Source organism: Temnothorax curvispinosus, unplaced genomic scaffold (genome assembly GCF_003070985.1).
Source record: "Temnothorax curvispinosus isolate PA1 unplaced genomic scaffold, ASM307098v1 QBEX01009750.1, whole genome shotgun sequence".
Taxonomy (NCBI): domain Eukaryota; kingdom Metazoa; phylum Arthropoda; class Insecta; order Hymenoptera; family Formicidae; genus Temnothorax; species Temnothorax curvispinosus.
Genome location: NW_020219530.1, coordinates 46,380 through 59,845, shown reverse-complemented (window position 1 = coordinate 59,845; position 13,466 = coordinate 46,380). Strand labels below are relative to the sequence as shown.

At 38.5% G+C, this 13,466-nt stretch overlaps 1 protein-coding gene across 1 annotated transcript in view; it reads right to left on the bottom strand.

Annotated features, from left to right (window-relative positions):
* Positions 1 to 9,826: 9,826 nt before the first annotated feature.
* Positions 9,827 to 13,466, bottom strand: part of LOC112459340 — a 4,797-nt gene continuing 1,157 nt past the window's right edge. The window contains exon 3 of the mRNA XM_025023382.1: positions 9,827 to 10,288. Coding sequence (XP_024879150.1) covers positions 9,827 to 10,288 — 462 coding nt within the window. The remainder of the gene's footprint in view (positions 10,289 to 13,466) is intronic.

The following is a 13,466-nucleotide window of genomic DNA, read 5'->3' as shown; positions in this document are numbered from 1 at the left end:
TTGATAAAAAGAAGAAAAGTTTTGGATCGGATAGTATACGGCAGTTATAACTTCGGCTTATAAGCCGAAGTTATAACTGCTGTATACTATCCGATCCAAAACTTTTCTTCTTTTTATCAACATGATTACTTAAATATGAGCCTCTTTCATACTCTAAACATTTGAATTAATCTCTTTTGATATATACATACTAGAAAGTGTAGTTTAAAATCAAAAGAAGCTTTTATTTAAATGATTATTATGATCAAAAGAAGAAACGTTTGGGATCGGATAGTATACGGCAGTTATAACTTCGGCTTATAAGCCGCCGTGTAAACGTAGTCATAGATGTAGTAACTCCGTCGTAAAAGAGCGTTTACACGGCATCTAACATCAGTAGTTATAACATTGATGTTATAACTTCGGCGTGAATTGGGCCGTGCAAACGTAGTCATAATTTCTGTATTATGGCCATATTACACTAGCGGCTTGCGGCCGCGTTTACGATTGCGATCATCAGCATGTCAGGAAATCAGAGGTGCGTGACCGTGACTTTCTGATTGGCTGAGATAGAATCGCAATTTCAGACGTAATCGCAATCGCGCCCGCGAGCCGCTAGTGTGCTAGTGTGATACGGGCATTAGAAATAGCGTACGGAGGAGAGAATCATTAGAAAAAGAACCATCTTTTCTCTCTTTTTCTCTTTCCGTACTTCCGGACACTTTAGAAAGAGAAGTATCATTATCTTTCTTTTCCTCTCTCCGTAATTCCGGACACTTTAGAGAGAGAAGTACGTTACGCTATGGCCGGTATTCATAGTCAAATCGTATTTCAAGACCGTCTTAAGTAATGCCTTAAAGCTGAGTTTCCACTGAGCGCGTCACGCGTCGCGTCATCCATCGCAACCAATCAAAACATCTTATTTTATTACATTATTTGTGACGGAATGTCTAGATTGGTTAACGACAAACGACGCGACGCGTGACGCGCTCAGTGGAAACTCAGCCTAATTGTAAGAGCTATCGCACACAAAATTGCATAGGCTGCATATGCATATCATAATACCGCTAAACCAATGAGCATCCAGCATAAAGTCGCCATATTAATTTACATAAGATGCTCATTGGTCCAAGCGGTCTTATGCTATGCTTACGCTCATGATGTAAATATAAGGCGGGAGTCGCATTTTCGGTTATGCAAATTCGCGCTTCTGATTGGTTACGCGGTTATGCGTTACATGGAAAATGCGTGCCATGAGATTCCAGCCTAAAGGTGAAGTATTCCTGTGGATGCGCAGTGGATGGTCAGGCTACATCCCCATGGAGAGAGAAATAGCGGAACGGAACTAAAACGGAATTACTCTGATGGTTAATCTCCAGGTGGGAGCTCTCAAGATGGGATATTAGTCAATCAAAGGAATAAGGCCCGGGCACATAGAAAAACTTAAGCAGTAAGACGTTAGCAGTAAACAAATCAGCCAATCACAGTCAAGAACTTAAGGCACGGCCCTAAGCGGTAGCGAATCCATACTGTTGATTTCTTAAGGCCATTACACGTAACAAAATTTTAGTCATAATCGTAAGGCCGTAAAAAAATAGACCAATCACAGTCGATTATTCTCCCTGAGCTCGAAGAATAATCGAGTGTGATTGGTCTATTTTCTTACGGCTTTACGATTATGACTAAAACTTTGTTACGTGCAATGGCCTTTACTGTTTAAGTTTTACTGCTGTCCGATCTCTGGTTAAGGATCTCTGTACATTCATATCGCTTTCTCTTCCTCTCTTATATCTTTTCCTTTTTCTGTTTCTCTTGCTTTTAACGAGAAATGGCAAACTAATCAAAAGTATGGCCAGACTAGTAATTTTTTGTATGTATGAGATAATAATATACTTTTTCCCTGTACAGCTTTTGCTTAAATATTTATAAGTCCTGGAAATCACCAGTTTATTAAAAAGACCTGGAAGTTACCAGTTTATTAAAAGGACCTGGAAATTACCAGTTTATTAAAAAGACCTGGAAATTGCCAGTATATTAAAAAGACCTGGAAACAACCACCGCATATAAAATTCTTATTTATTTTATGATATATCGTATACATAATAAAATAACCTTTTGTAAACGTTATACATTAGATTTGTAAATGCAGTTCAACTATAAAAAAAATTTGGACCTGGAACAAACCCTACGACATATATATATATATATAATGATATTATATAATCATATAGGGTTATATATACTTCCATATGAATCTTATATGAATCCATATATGAGTGCATATATGCATGATCTATTGTTCATATTTAGTTATATTTGGAATTATATATGTCCATATATAATCATATATAATATATATATTTATATGTAATTATATATAATTATATTTAATGCAATGTGAATAGGAGAGGCAATTAGAGTCAAGCGCGGTAATCAAAGCGCAAACAATTTATAAAAATAAATATATATATATATTAACGTACGTTTCGACACATTATTCGTGTCCTCTTCAGCGTTAAAAGTTACATAAAGTCAAATACAAAAATTAACAAAAATAATAAAAAAGAAGTCGAGTATAAGGCGTAGTCAATAGACGAACAAAGTATAAAAAACGCAGTCAAAATTAAAAAAAACAAGGATTGAAATCCTATAGATGTACCGTTGCCGAAATTCCATATACGCCGGTAAACACTCGCTCCGCATCCCTCGCATCTTAGAAATAATCTCGCCAGGTTGAAAGACCAGGTGGATAAGAAAGATTCGAAAGCCTTACCTGTACCATCAAACGGAGTCGCAATGTGGTAGAGGCGTAAATTATCTATGTTAAAATCAGATGACTAATGGATTTACTTACAGAGCAATTGCAGACCGGAATATCGCATTGTAACAACAAACTTCACGGTTCGAAACGTCGCGAATGAGTGAGGCATAGGTGGGAAGGTTAACATAATAGAGACTGTATAATAATTATATATAATCTTTTTTTTCCGGGGTGCCTTTCGTATTGTTCGGCACTGGCCGGCTCGCTCGCTTCCAAAGCCGCACAAACGTTTTGACAATTTTCGGTTTCGATATCGGCAACACCGAAATGTCATGTATGTGGTAGTAGCGTCGTACGATCTACTACCACATGCATAACAGCACCATTTGGCATCACTGTAAGAGGGGTTAGGAAAAGAGATAGGTGAGAAAAAGAGGGAGTCTAAGGAAATAGATTGCAATTTTTTTAATCAATAAAACGTTTTTTTTATGTATCATGCGAAACCGGGATTAGAAATGTCGGTATTATCGACATTTTTAGTTCCGCTTGGGTGGCGTTGTATTCACGTTCGAGTTCGCCTGTCACTGCAGGATCCCCTTAAGAATGTTGCTCGCAGGTACACGCTCTGAGGCGCGTGGCGCGAGCCGAAGGCACTTTCAATGGCTCAGGAAGAGTCAACGTCTGTAGGGACGATAGGACGCCTTCTGTGAGCGGTGCGATCGTCGGTTCTCTTTTGAGTCAAAGAATTTAATCCCTTTAACTCAGGATCGGACTTCGTGCGATTTCGAGAGGGGGAAGTGTAGTTGGTGAGGTTTAAGTTATAAATGAACGCAGATTGTAATTAATATTTAACATAAGATAAACATTTATTACAATAATATAGGCTAGTTGAACAATAAATGAGAATTAAGGCAAATAAAATTGAATACATTCATAAATGTAAATGTCGGATGCATGTGTAACGTGTGTGCGTGTGTGTTCTTCGCGGGTGTTACATTGGTGCGGGGGTGATCGAGCAGGATCTTTGAAGGGGAAACCTATTCAATGCACATCCTGCCCGCTATTATTACAATTAGTTTTAGGATTGAAGTTACATGAATTTAACTATGTATGTGTGGGATGTATGAGTATTTGAAAACTAAATTAAATCGCAATTAAAAATAAAATATAAAAAAATGTTCGCGGGGTGAAAACAGAGAGACAAGAATTTATGCATGGAAATAGTTAAAGGTACCGCCATTGAAATAAAGTTAAAGTTATTTAAGGTTTTAAGACGTTTGATTTTATTGATTTCATAACCAGCCTGTTCCGTCAATTCCTTTCGTGTTTCGCGACTTCTTGCGGGTGGAACTGCCCGAATCCACTACAAGTTAGCGGATTGTTAAATATTAAAATCCGCTAACTGCGGGGAAGTCACCTCGGGTTTTGGAGATTAAAGAAATCAAAAGAATACCCTGAGTCCACTGACGAGTCAGCTAATCCGAACTAATAGAGAAGGAATATTCCAAGTCCACCGATAAATCGGCTAATCCGCAATAAGAAAGGGAATACTCCGAGTCCACCGACGAGTCAGCTAACCCGAAATAATAGAGATTATTCCGAGTCCACCGATAAATCGGCTAATCCGGGACAACAAAAGGATACCTCGAGTTCACCGACAAGTCAGCTAACCCGAAATAATAGAGATTATTCCGAATCCATCGATAAATCGGCTAATTCGGGACAACGAAAGGGATACCCCGAGTCCACCGATAAATAATAATGATAATAAGACTTACTACTTGTTGATGTGTTACGTTCAATCTAGTTGGATCTTTTTGGGCCCTGTGGATAGGCTCTCGTCGATACTCAATGAGTTTAGGTTCGCGCACAGAATTTAACTCAACTCAAGATTGGGTTTGAATGTGATACTGTTCGTAAAATGGAAGAAAAAGGAAGCAAATTGAACTGAAAAAAATGAACCGGAGGGAAGAGATTTTTATCTAAGAGATAAACCGGGGTGAAGAGATGAACTGTCTGAAGAGGAGCTGAACTAAGAGAGGGAGTCCCGTGATGTCGCGATTTATATAGGAAGATTTAAGGTGTAGCACGACTAAATATTTCCGACAAAATATTTTCGACAAAATAACTCGGGAAAAATATCTCACGTCGAAATATTTCTCCGACACAATATTTTCGACAAAATATCTCACAAAATATAAAATATTGAGCTATCCACACATTTTATTTTAAGAATTATAAAAATATATATTATAATTTCCATCAATATTCTTACCATTGATTGTACAGGGATATTGTGTCACGCTCGGTTGCACGTAGTCTTGTAGTGGATTGTATTCCATCGTGTATCGGCGTCGCACTGCGAAGTCTTATTGTGATATGTTCTGGCTGTTTATTAGTAAGCATTCGATCGTGTGTCAGAGCAGTTCGGCTGTAATTATGCCTCTGAAATTTGTAACAAGTCAAAAGAGAAGTTCTTTTCTCGTACACAATGGTTTTGTGTATTCCATCGTTCGTGAAACTACATCGAAAGTTTCGTGGCGTTGCGTAGAATATAAAAACTGCAATTGCCGTGGGCGAATTCATACGAGCTCAAAGACACGGTCCGGTACGTGACATTTTATTGTGTGTTTTGTGCTGTTTGTAGTGGTATTATGATTGCAAAAGCTATTTTGATATATTATAGGAAAAATATTAGATGAAACGGAGCATAATCATGCCGCTGAGGCGGCAAAAGTTGAAGCGCGAAAAACTATCGAAAAAATGAAGAAACGAGCTGTACAGTCGGATGAGAGCACGAGTGCCGTCGTTGCTGCTGTTACTTCGAATGTGTCTGTCGGTGCGGCTGCCGAACTCCCGTCTACTTCTGCCCTTGCTCGGACGGTACAGCGATCTCGAGCAAAAATTAGTCCTCAGTTTCCAAATCCCGATTCACGCGAGAGCCTGATATTACCAGATATTTTTACGCAAACTTTGAGGGGTGACAAATTCTTACTGCACGATAACGGTGGCAAAGATTGATGCCTAATTTTTAGTACTGCGGAAAACTTGAAGATTCTGGCTCGTTGTAGGTTGTGGTTGGGTGATGGAACCTTTAAAAGTGTTCCTACTGTATTTGCGCAATTGTACACCATTCATGGCTTTCTGTCCGTCAAAATTTATCCGCTTGTGTACGTCCTGGCTCCTAATAAGCATGAGAGCACGTATGCTACAGTAATATCGTTTTTGAAAAGCGTTGAATCCCGCTTGAAGCCAACCCGGCTCATGATCGATTTCGAATCAAGCTTCGCATCGGCTTTTGTTAAATGCTTCCCGGACGCTGAGATAAGTGGTTGTCATTTTTATTTCGGGCAATGTATCTGGAGGAAAGTACAATCGGTTGGGTTGCAAGTGCGTTACGGGCAAGACAGCAATTTCGCCTTGAGTATCAAAATGTTGGTCGCGTTGGCTTTCGTGCCGGTAGACGATGTTATTAATGCTTTTGAGACTCTCACGCAATCAAAGTATTTTTCTGAGGATAATGAGTCTGTTGAAAACGTCCTTGGGTATTTCGAGACCATTTGGATTGGGTCGTTGGATCGTCGTAAAAAGCGCCGTTCCCCTTGCTTTCCTATCTATATGTGGAATTGTTACGATGCGGTTGTAAATGATTTACCTAGAACGAATAATGCGGTAGAGGGCTGGCATCGAGCCTTCAACGAACGTGTGCGTATTAGTCATGCATCGATCAGAAAGTTTATTAATGTATTGAAAAGCGAGCAAAGTACTACCGAGTTGTTAATCGCGCAAAGTCGCGCCGGTCGTAACGTACAAAATAAGAAGCAAAAAAAATATGCTGACTATGATGAGCGCTTAAAAAATGTTGTGCTTGGTTATATTGGTGCCAACATTTTGGAATATCTGTGTGAAGTTGCCAACAATATTACTTTGTAATTTTGATAACGGTATTTGTGTGAGCCAATAGAGTCGTTATATCGATTGCTTGTATTTATGTTGTAATAAACGCCAATTTTGCAATAAACGCCATATGTTCAGCGGTATTGTTGATATTTGTGAAAATATATGTCGGCGAGATATTTAGTCGTGAGATATTTAGTCGCGAGATACTTTGTCGGTGAGACATATTGTCCGAGATATTTTGTCGGATATATTTTGACCGAGTTCACTTGTTACGCAGCCGATTTAAGGAATAGATTTTGTTGAAGGAGGTGTTTCGTTTTGGGAATTTCTGGTTGGCGGGATGTTTTTAATTTTTGTTTAGAGGATTTCTTATTGGGCGAGATGTTTCTCACCCAAGAGGTAGATTCTTAAGTTTTCGCCTATCCTAGAAAGCTAGAGACGGTTACCGATATTTCCGGTTTTCCATTGGGGAGTCCCCTCGTAAGACCCCCCTGTCTTATTGGGGGTGTAACCCATCGCTTCTTCAAGTGACGTATTTTGTTTTTCGGCTATCGCCGATTTCTCTTTTATTAGGATTCTAGGTTCTTAGTTTATCTTGCGACCCTATTTTCAGCACCGACAGACAAATGCATTCCATCTGTTTAAAAAAAAGAATTTGAAACTCTCGTTAGGTGATTTGACTGTAGCGAACTGTATTCTAAGATGATATACATTTATTAGGAACTTCGTTGAACGTATCAGATTACAATAGCAAGATGACGAAACATTTATTATATTCAGACAAGTAATGTTCTTATAGGTTAGATCAATGCGTAAATATATGTTTATTATTATCAAAGGTGATATAAAGGAGGATGTTTATCCAACCAACGATTTAACATAGTCTTTTAATAGACTAAACATAAAGTAGAAATGGAATCTAAGATTAATCGTATATAAAAAAAAGTAAATTTAGAAATACGCTCTTTACGCATTAATCCTCGTGCAATACAATTATAAATGTAAATAGATACCGGAAAATACTTATATCTACAACGAAATAATATACATATGCTCGTAAAAGTACTCTTTTTAGTATGATTTTCTACGAAATTACAGTAAAATTTTGTGAACAAAATTATTGATAGATCGAATATCTTGAGTAAGAATTTAATACTTTAATGCCTTGAGGACTTATCAATGGTAATCACAACAAACCAAGAATTATCCAAGATAACGCGTTATTGAGTGCACTCAGAGTGAGAGATGATTTTCTCGGTCACCCGAATTCTGCAATCAAAGATCGAGAACGTAACTGTAATGATATTACAGTAGTCGTAAAGCTCACAAGTAACACTACCCAAGTGTAAATCGCCGATTTGGATAATTTTTTAATATGTTTTAGTAGACGTAAAAATAAGACATACGTATTTTTTTTATCGGCGGAAAACCATATTTAGGGTGTGAAACACCCCTTTTTTATGGGTATCGATTTAATTGTTTTGTATATAAGGATTCAGTATTTTTGGCCCAAACCAAATAAAATAGTTGCATTATCAAGAGATATGAAAAATGAAAAATTTTCGACTCGGTTCGATTATTTTTAGGGGGTAAACCACCCCCTGTATTTGAAACAAAAATTTAAAAAATGCCCAGATAATTGCAAATTTCATTCAAAAATTTTGAAAAAAATATGTTACACTCGCATCCAAAACAAAAGTGAGACTATTTGAGGATTTAAGGGTGACCACCCTTTTATCGAATTTCTTACGTAACATTTAGAGCATCGGCAAAAAATGGCCGTTTTCGGTACCTCGATTTTTGAAACTTTTTTTATGCCAAATGGTTACTTATGATGACCCAATAATCCCAGCAAAATTTCAAGAGGAGCATACGCCCCGTTTAAGAAATATAGGGGGTCAAAGTTGACCATATCCAATCAGAAAATATAGCAGCTTCACATTTATACTCCAATAATAATGCCCAAAAAATTCAGCCGAAATAGTTCTTTTAAGATTTTTGGCTGCTGATTACGAATCTGAAGTCAGATTTTAAAAATTCAAAATGGCGGATCCAATATGGCGGACTGATTTTTCTTAAATTCATCGGATTCACTTGAAACTCGTTACTCGGGGGTTTTTGGGGTCGCTGATTACGAAATTAAAGTCAGATTTTAAAAATTCAAAATGGCGGATCCAATATATCCAACAAAGGCAAGATGTAATAATCCAACCAACGAAGGCAAGATGTAATGCATAATCTAGCCAACAAAGGCAAGATGTAATCGACAATCCAGTCAGCAAAGGCAAGTTGTAATAATCCAACTAAAGCCGGCTACACACGTTCCGGTAGAACTGTCAGGTATGCCTGCGCAGGCATGCCTGTGCAGGTCTACCGGATGCCCGTAGTGCACCCACACGTTCCGGTAAACCTGCCAGTATTCACGCTGACTATGGCATCGACAGACGACGTTTTAGCGATAGTCGGCTTATTATTAGCAAAAAAGTGTGTGAAACGTAAGATAAAACGTGAAATATGGTGTAAAGAATGGCTGAAAAAAAGACAACGTTATTCACACGTGAACTTGTTAAATGAACTGCAGTTTGCACCTAAAGACTGGCATAATTATTTACGGATGTATGAGGAAACCTATTCAAAGCTCCTTTATTTAGTTACTCCATTAATTGAAAAGAAAAATACTGTTATGAGGAACGCCATTTCACCGCACGAGAGATTAACTGCAACTTTAAGATTTCTTGCAACTGGAAGAAGTTATGAAGATCTTAAATTTTCAACTATAATATCACCTCAGGTTCTCAGCTATATTATACCTGAAGCATGTGATGCTCTATATAAAGTTCTACATAAGGATTATTTAAAGGTAAGGAAAAAGACCATTTTTACTTTATTAAGTTTTATTGCTTTATGCAATTGACATTATTATAAAAAGTACAAATAAAAATATTACACATTATCACCACCAAAATTCGAAAAAAGTGAAGTTGCCGAGTCTTCCGGAATGTTGAGTATTTCTGAGGGTTGCTTGAAAGTTGCTGAGTGTTGAGCTTGTTGCTGGTATTCTTGCATTAGCCTGGGACTAGGAGTAGTTCTATTAGAAGTAGTTGGACTAGGAGTTGCAGAGTAAGGGTATGTTTGCTGCTGGCTCATTGGCGTGACACTGGGAGTTGCTGAATGATAAGAGAACGCTTATTGCTGGTACTGCTGATACATTGGCGGAGGTGTAGGATTAATTGTATGGAGTTGATGTTGATGTTGATAAGTTAATCCTTGAGACATAGTTAAATTGCCCATTTCGGCTTCAAATAAAGTTTCATTGATGATTTTTTCTGCTATGAGCCTTTGTTGTTTAGGCAGATCGCGTAATTTCATGGCAACGTTCTTGCCGAAAATATCAAAACGGTCATCTTGATTTGCTGGACGCTTGAAATGATTATTTATTGACAATAATACGTCGTTCGTTAAGGCTTCTTGATCTGATGATAAATTCCTTTTCGATGGTCTTGGACGGTTGTATTGAGGTGTCGATGCAGAAGTACATGCAGCTGGCTCTGACGAATTTTCATCCTTTGTACAGACAGGCGATTCGTCAGCATCCTCGATGCTACCATCAGGCACAGATTTACCCGATGTAATTCCTATGTCGTATTCCTGAAACAATAAATATTTTATTAATTACTTTTCATTATTTCATTAAATGTTATTAAATTTTGTTATTATTATGAATTTTATTAATTATTATTATTATTTTTATTTATTTATATTTATTAATTATTATTTTATTATTATTTTTATTTATTTATTATTTATTATTTTATTTTTATTTTATTTTATTATTTATGTATTTATTTTCTCTTTTTAGTTTCCACGAACAGAAGAAGAATGGAAGAATGTAGCAAAACTTTTTGAAGAAAGGTGGCACTTTCCACATTGCCTCGAAGCAATCGATGGGAAGCACATCGAAATTATTCCTCCAAGTAAAAGCGGGTCGGAATTTTACAACTACAAAGGTCGACACAGCATGGTTCTATTAGCAATAGTAAATGCAAAATATGAATTTTTAATGTGCGATTTTAGTACAAACGGCAGAGTTTCGGATGGAGGTGTTCTTCAAAACACAAAATTTTTTGAAAAACTTCAAAACAAACTCTTAAGTATACCAACTGAAGAGAATATAAAGAACAGTTCTAGAAGTCTGCCCTACGTGTTTGTAGCCGATGACGCCTTCCCTTTGAGAGTGGATATGATGAAACCGTTTAGACAAGCAGATCTATGTTCTCAAGAAAAAAATATATATAATTACCGCGTATCACGAGCGAGACGTATTGTTGAAAACGTGTTTGGCATCATGGCATCCCGATTTCGAATATTTCATACACAAATTAATTTAGAACCAAAAAACATTGATTCCGTTGTAATGGCAAGTTGTGTATTGCATAATTTTTTAATGAAATCGGTGCCGAATTCTTACTCGCCTCCAGAATGTTTTGATCGCGAAAATACAGAAGATGGGACTATTGCGTCAGGATTTTATACAAGAGACTCTAACATGGAAAGTTTAGATCGTAGAAACCCAGGAAATACCGCTAATGCTGCTAAAAAAGTTAGAGAAGATTTTATGAATTATTTTGTAAATGAAGGTGAAATTCCATGGCAAAATAACTTTATTTATTAAACTTAACGCATTTATTGTAACTGTACCTTGCAGCCGACGGCAGCCATCGTACACGAGCAGCGGTCGCAGCAACGCCAGTTACCATCGATAACCGACTACAGGGTGCTGGCGCAGCCCATGATTAAGCGACCCAAGAACAGGGACGAGCCAAAGCAGCCCGAGGATGGAGGAGCGAAGGAGCGACGGGGCAGCTTGGCTGAAGGAACAACCGCAGGGCAAGAATAGTGCGTGCGCGAACATGTGACAACGACAAAAGACTAAAATAACGAACAATAAGAAATAACAATAAACGTTAGATATAAGAATATAAAAGTTAATTATAGATTTAAGATATAATAAAGAACATTTAGTTGTAGATTAAGTGAATAAACGATTCACACGATAAAATAGCCGATAAGAAAAACAGGGTTCGAGATTACACAATCGCGGGGCAAAATGACAATTGGTCGATAGCGAGCGGCGTGCGTGCGATGAGACAGAGGAGTAAAGATTTCGATATTAAAAACCTGTTTAACAAACAAATTCAATTGTAAGTTATCCTCTTCTTTTCCCCAAGCATCCTTGTTTACAGATAACAAAACGAATTGAACGAGACGGGAAACAAGATTATAACAACGTTTAAATAAAAATAATTAGAGTCACGCAAATACATCGGTTGATCTAATTTCGAAAGCTCGATTCACGAAAAGTCACGATAAATGACCGAATAACGCGACAAATAAGATCGGGGGCATATTGGCAAAGTAAAATTGACGAGAAATAGTCACGCGGGTAAAATTCCGCGATACGGTACGAAAATCTGCAATGACGAGGCAGATTTGGCAGTTCTTACGAGGCCGGGGCAAAACCGTCAGCGGATTATAAAATCTACTTCGGGACACTTGAAAACGCGCGTACATTAATTCCCACTCGTGTGAGGTAACCCGGGGCGAAACCGTCACCCGAACAAAATACAGAAAAATGCGGTGGTCAGCAAACGGCATTAACGATCGGTGTGGTAGCCGCGAGAACCAGTCCTACGATTCAATAAAGTCCGGATCAGCTGTAACGACCCGCGAATGACGAAATAAAACCGACGTGTTTGACCATAGACGCGACAGGGGTTCCCAACTGGGGGAAATAGAGACCACGATAAGCGAACCGTCGATAGAGCGATCTGACGATAAGAGAGATTGTTCGAGCGGTAAAACGGCGCAAGATTGTTGCATGTATGACCAATATACCATCGTTGGCTAAACGAGCACACGCGAAACATGCGAAACCCGAACCGCGATGCGAGAAAGCGAAATTCAACAATATCGACGGTCAATCGTAGATTCGCCGATTGTCACGCGATCCGAGCGACCGAAGGAACATAAATGCACCAGCGAATGATACATCGAATGGCGAGAAAGTAGAGACATCGTAACCACGGAGGCGCGGTCGGACTAACCGACACATGATGTTAATTTGAAATCGCGAATTTGACAATTATGAGTTCTAAATAACATTGGAAAAGCAATTAGACCATCGATGCATCGTTCGAACGGCATTGTCGGGTGGAGGCATAGACCGCGAATGTGGAGAGATAACGGGCGACGCGTGGAATGAAACGTGCGAGAATGAGAGAATAAAATCGATTAGAGAAAGTCAAATGCGAATTGTTGAATAAGTTAACAAACATGTATGACCGATAATAAATGATTGTTTAACCGTTGCGAACGAGACCACGACGTGGTAGCGTAGATGAATGAGTGAGCGAGCGTATAGTTAAAACAATGTAAGCGCAAGATTCCTTTTTCCACGATAACATTTTGAGATTAAGAATATTCGAGATAAATAAGTATGAAAAGGAAGGTTCGAGAAAACGAAATACTGCGTAGTGCGAAATCCATGTATTTGCGAAAGCTGTGAATAACATGTTTACATCGAATGAATGAGCCTATTGTACGCGGCAACACCTGCCTCGAGCGAACAATAGACTCAGGAATGCGGAAGCGGCGAACGACCACATCTGGCTGACAGGTGCGTGGAACATCTGGCCGATGGAGAAGCTCGATGGGGCGGAGCCACGACCAAGAGGGGATACAGCCGGAGTCGAGAAGCCGGAGCGAGAGCCAGCGATCGTGGAACTCGTTGCCGGGAAGTCAGAGAGTGAAGACGTCGGGAATTCCC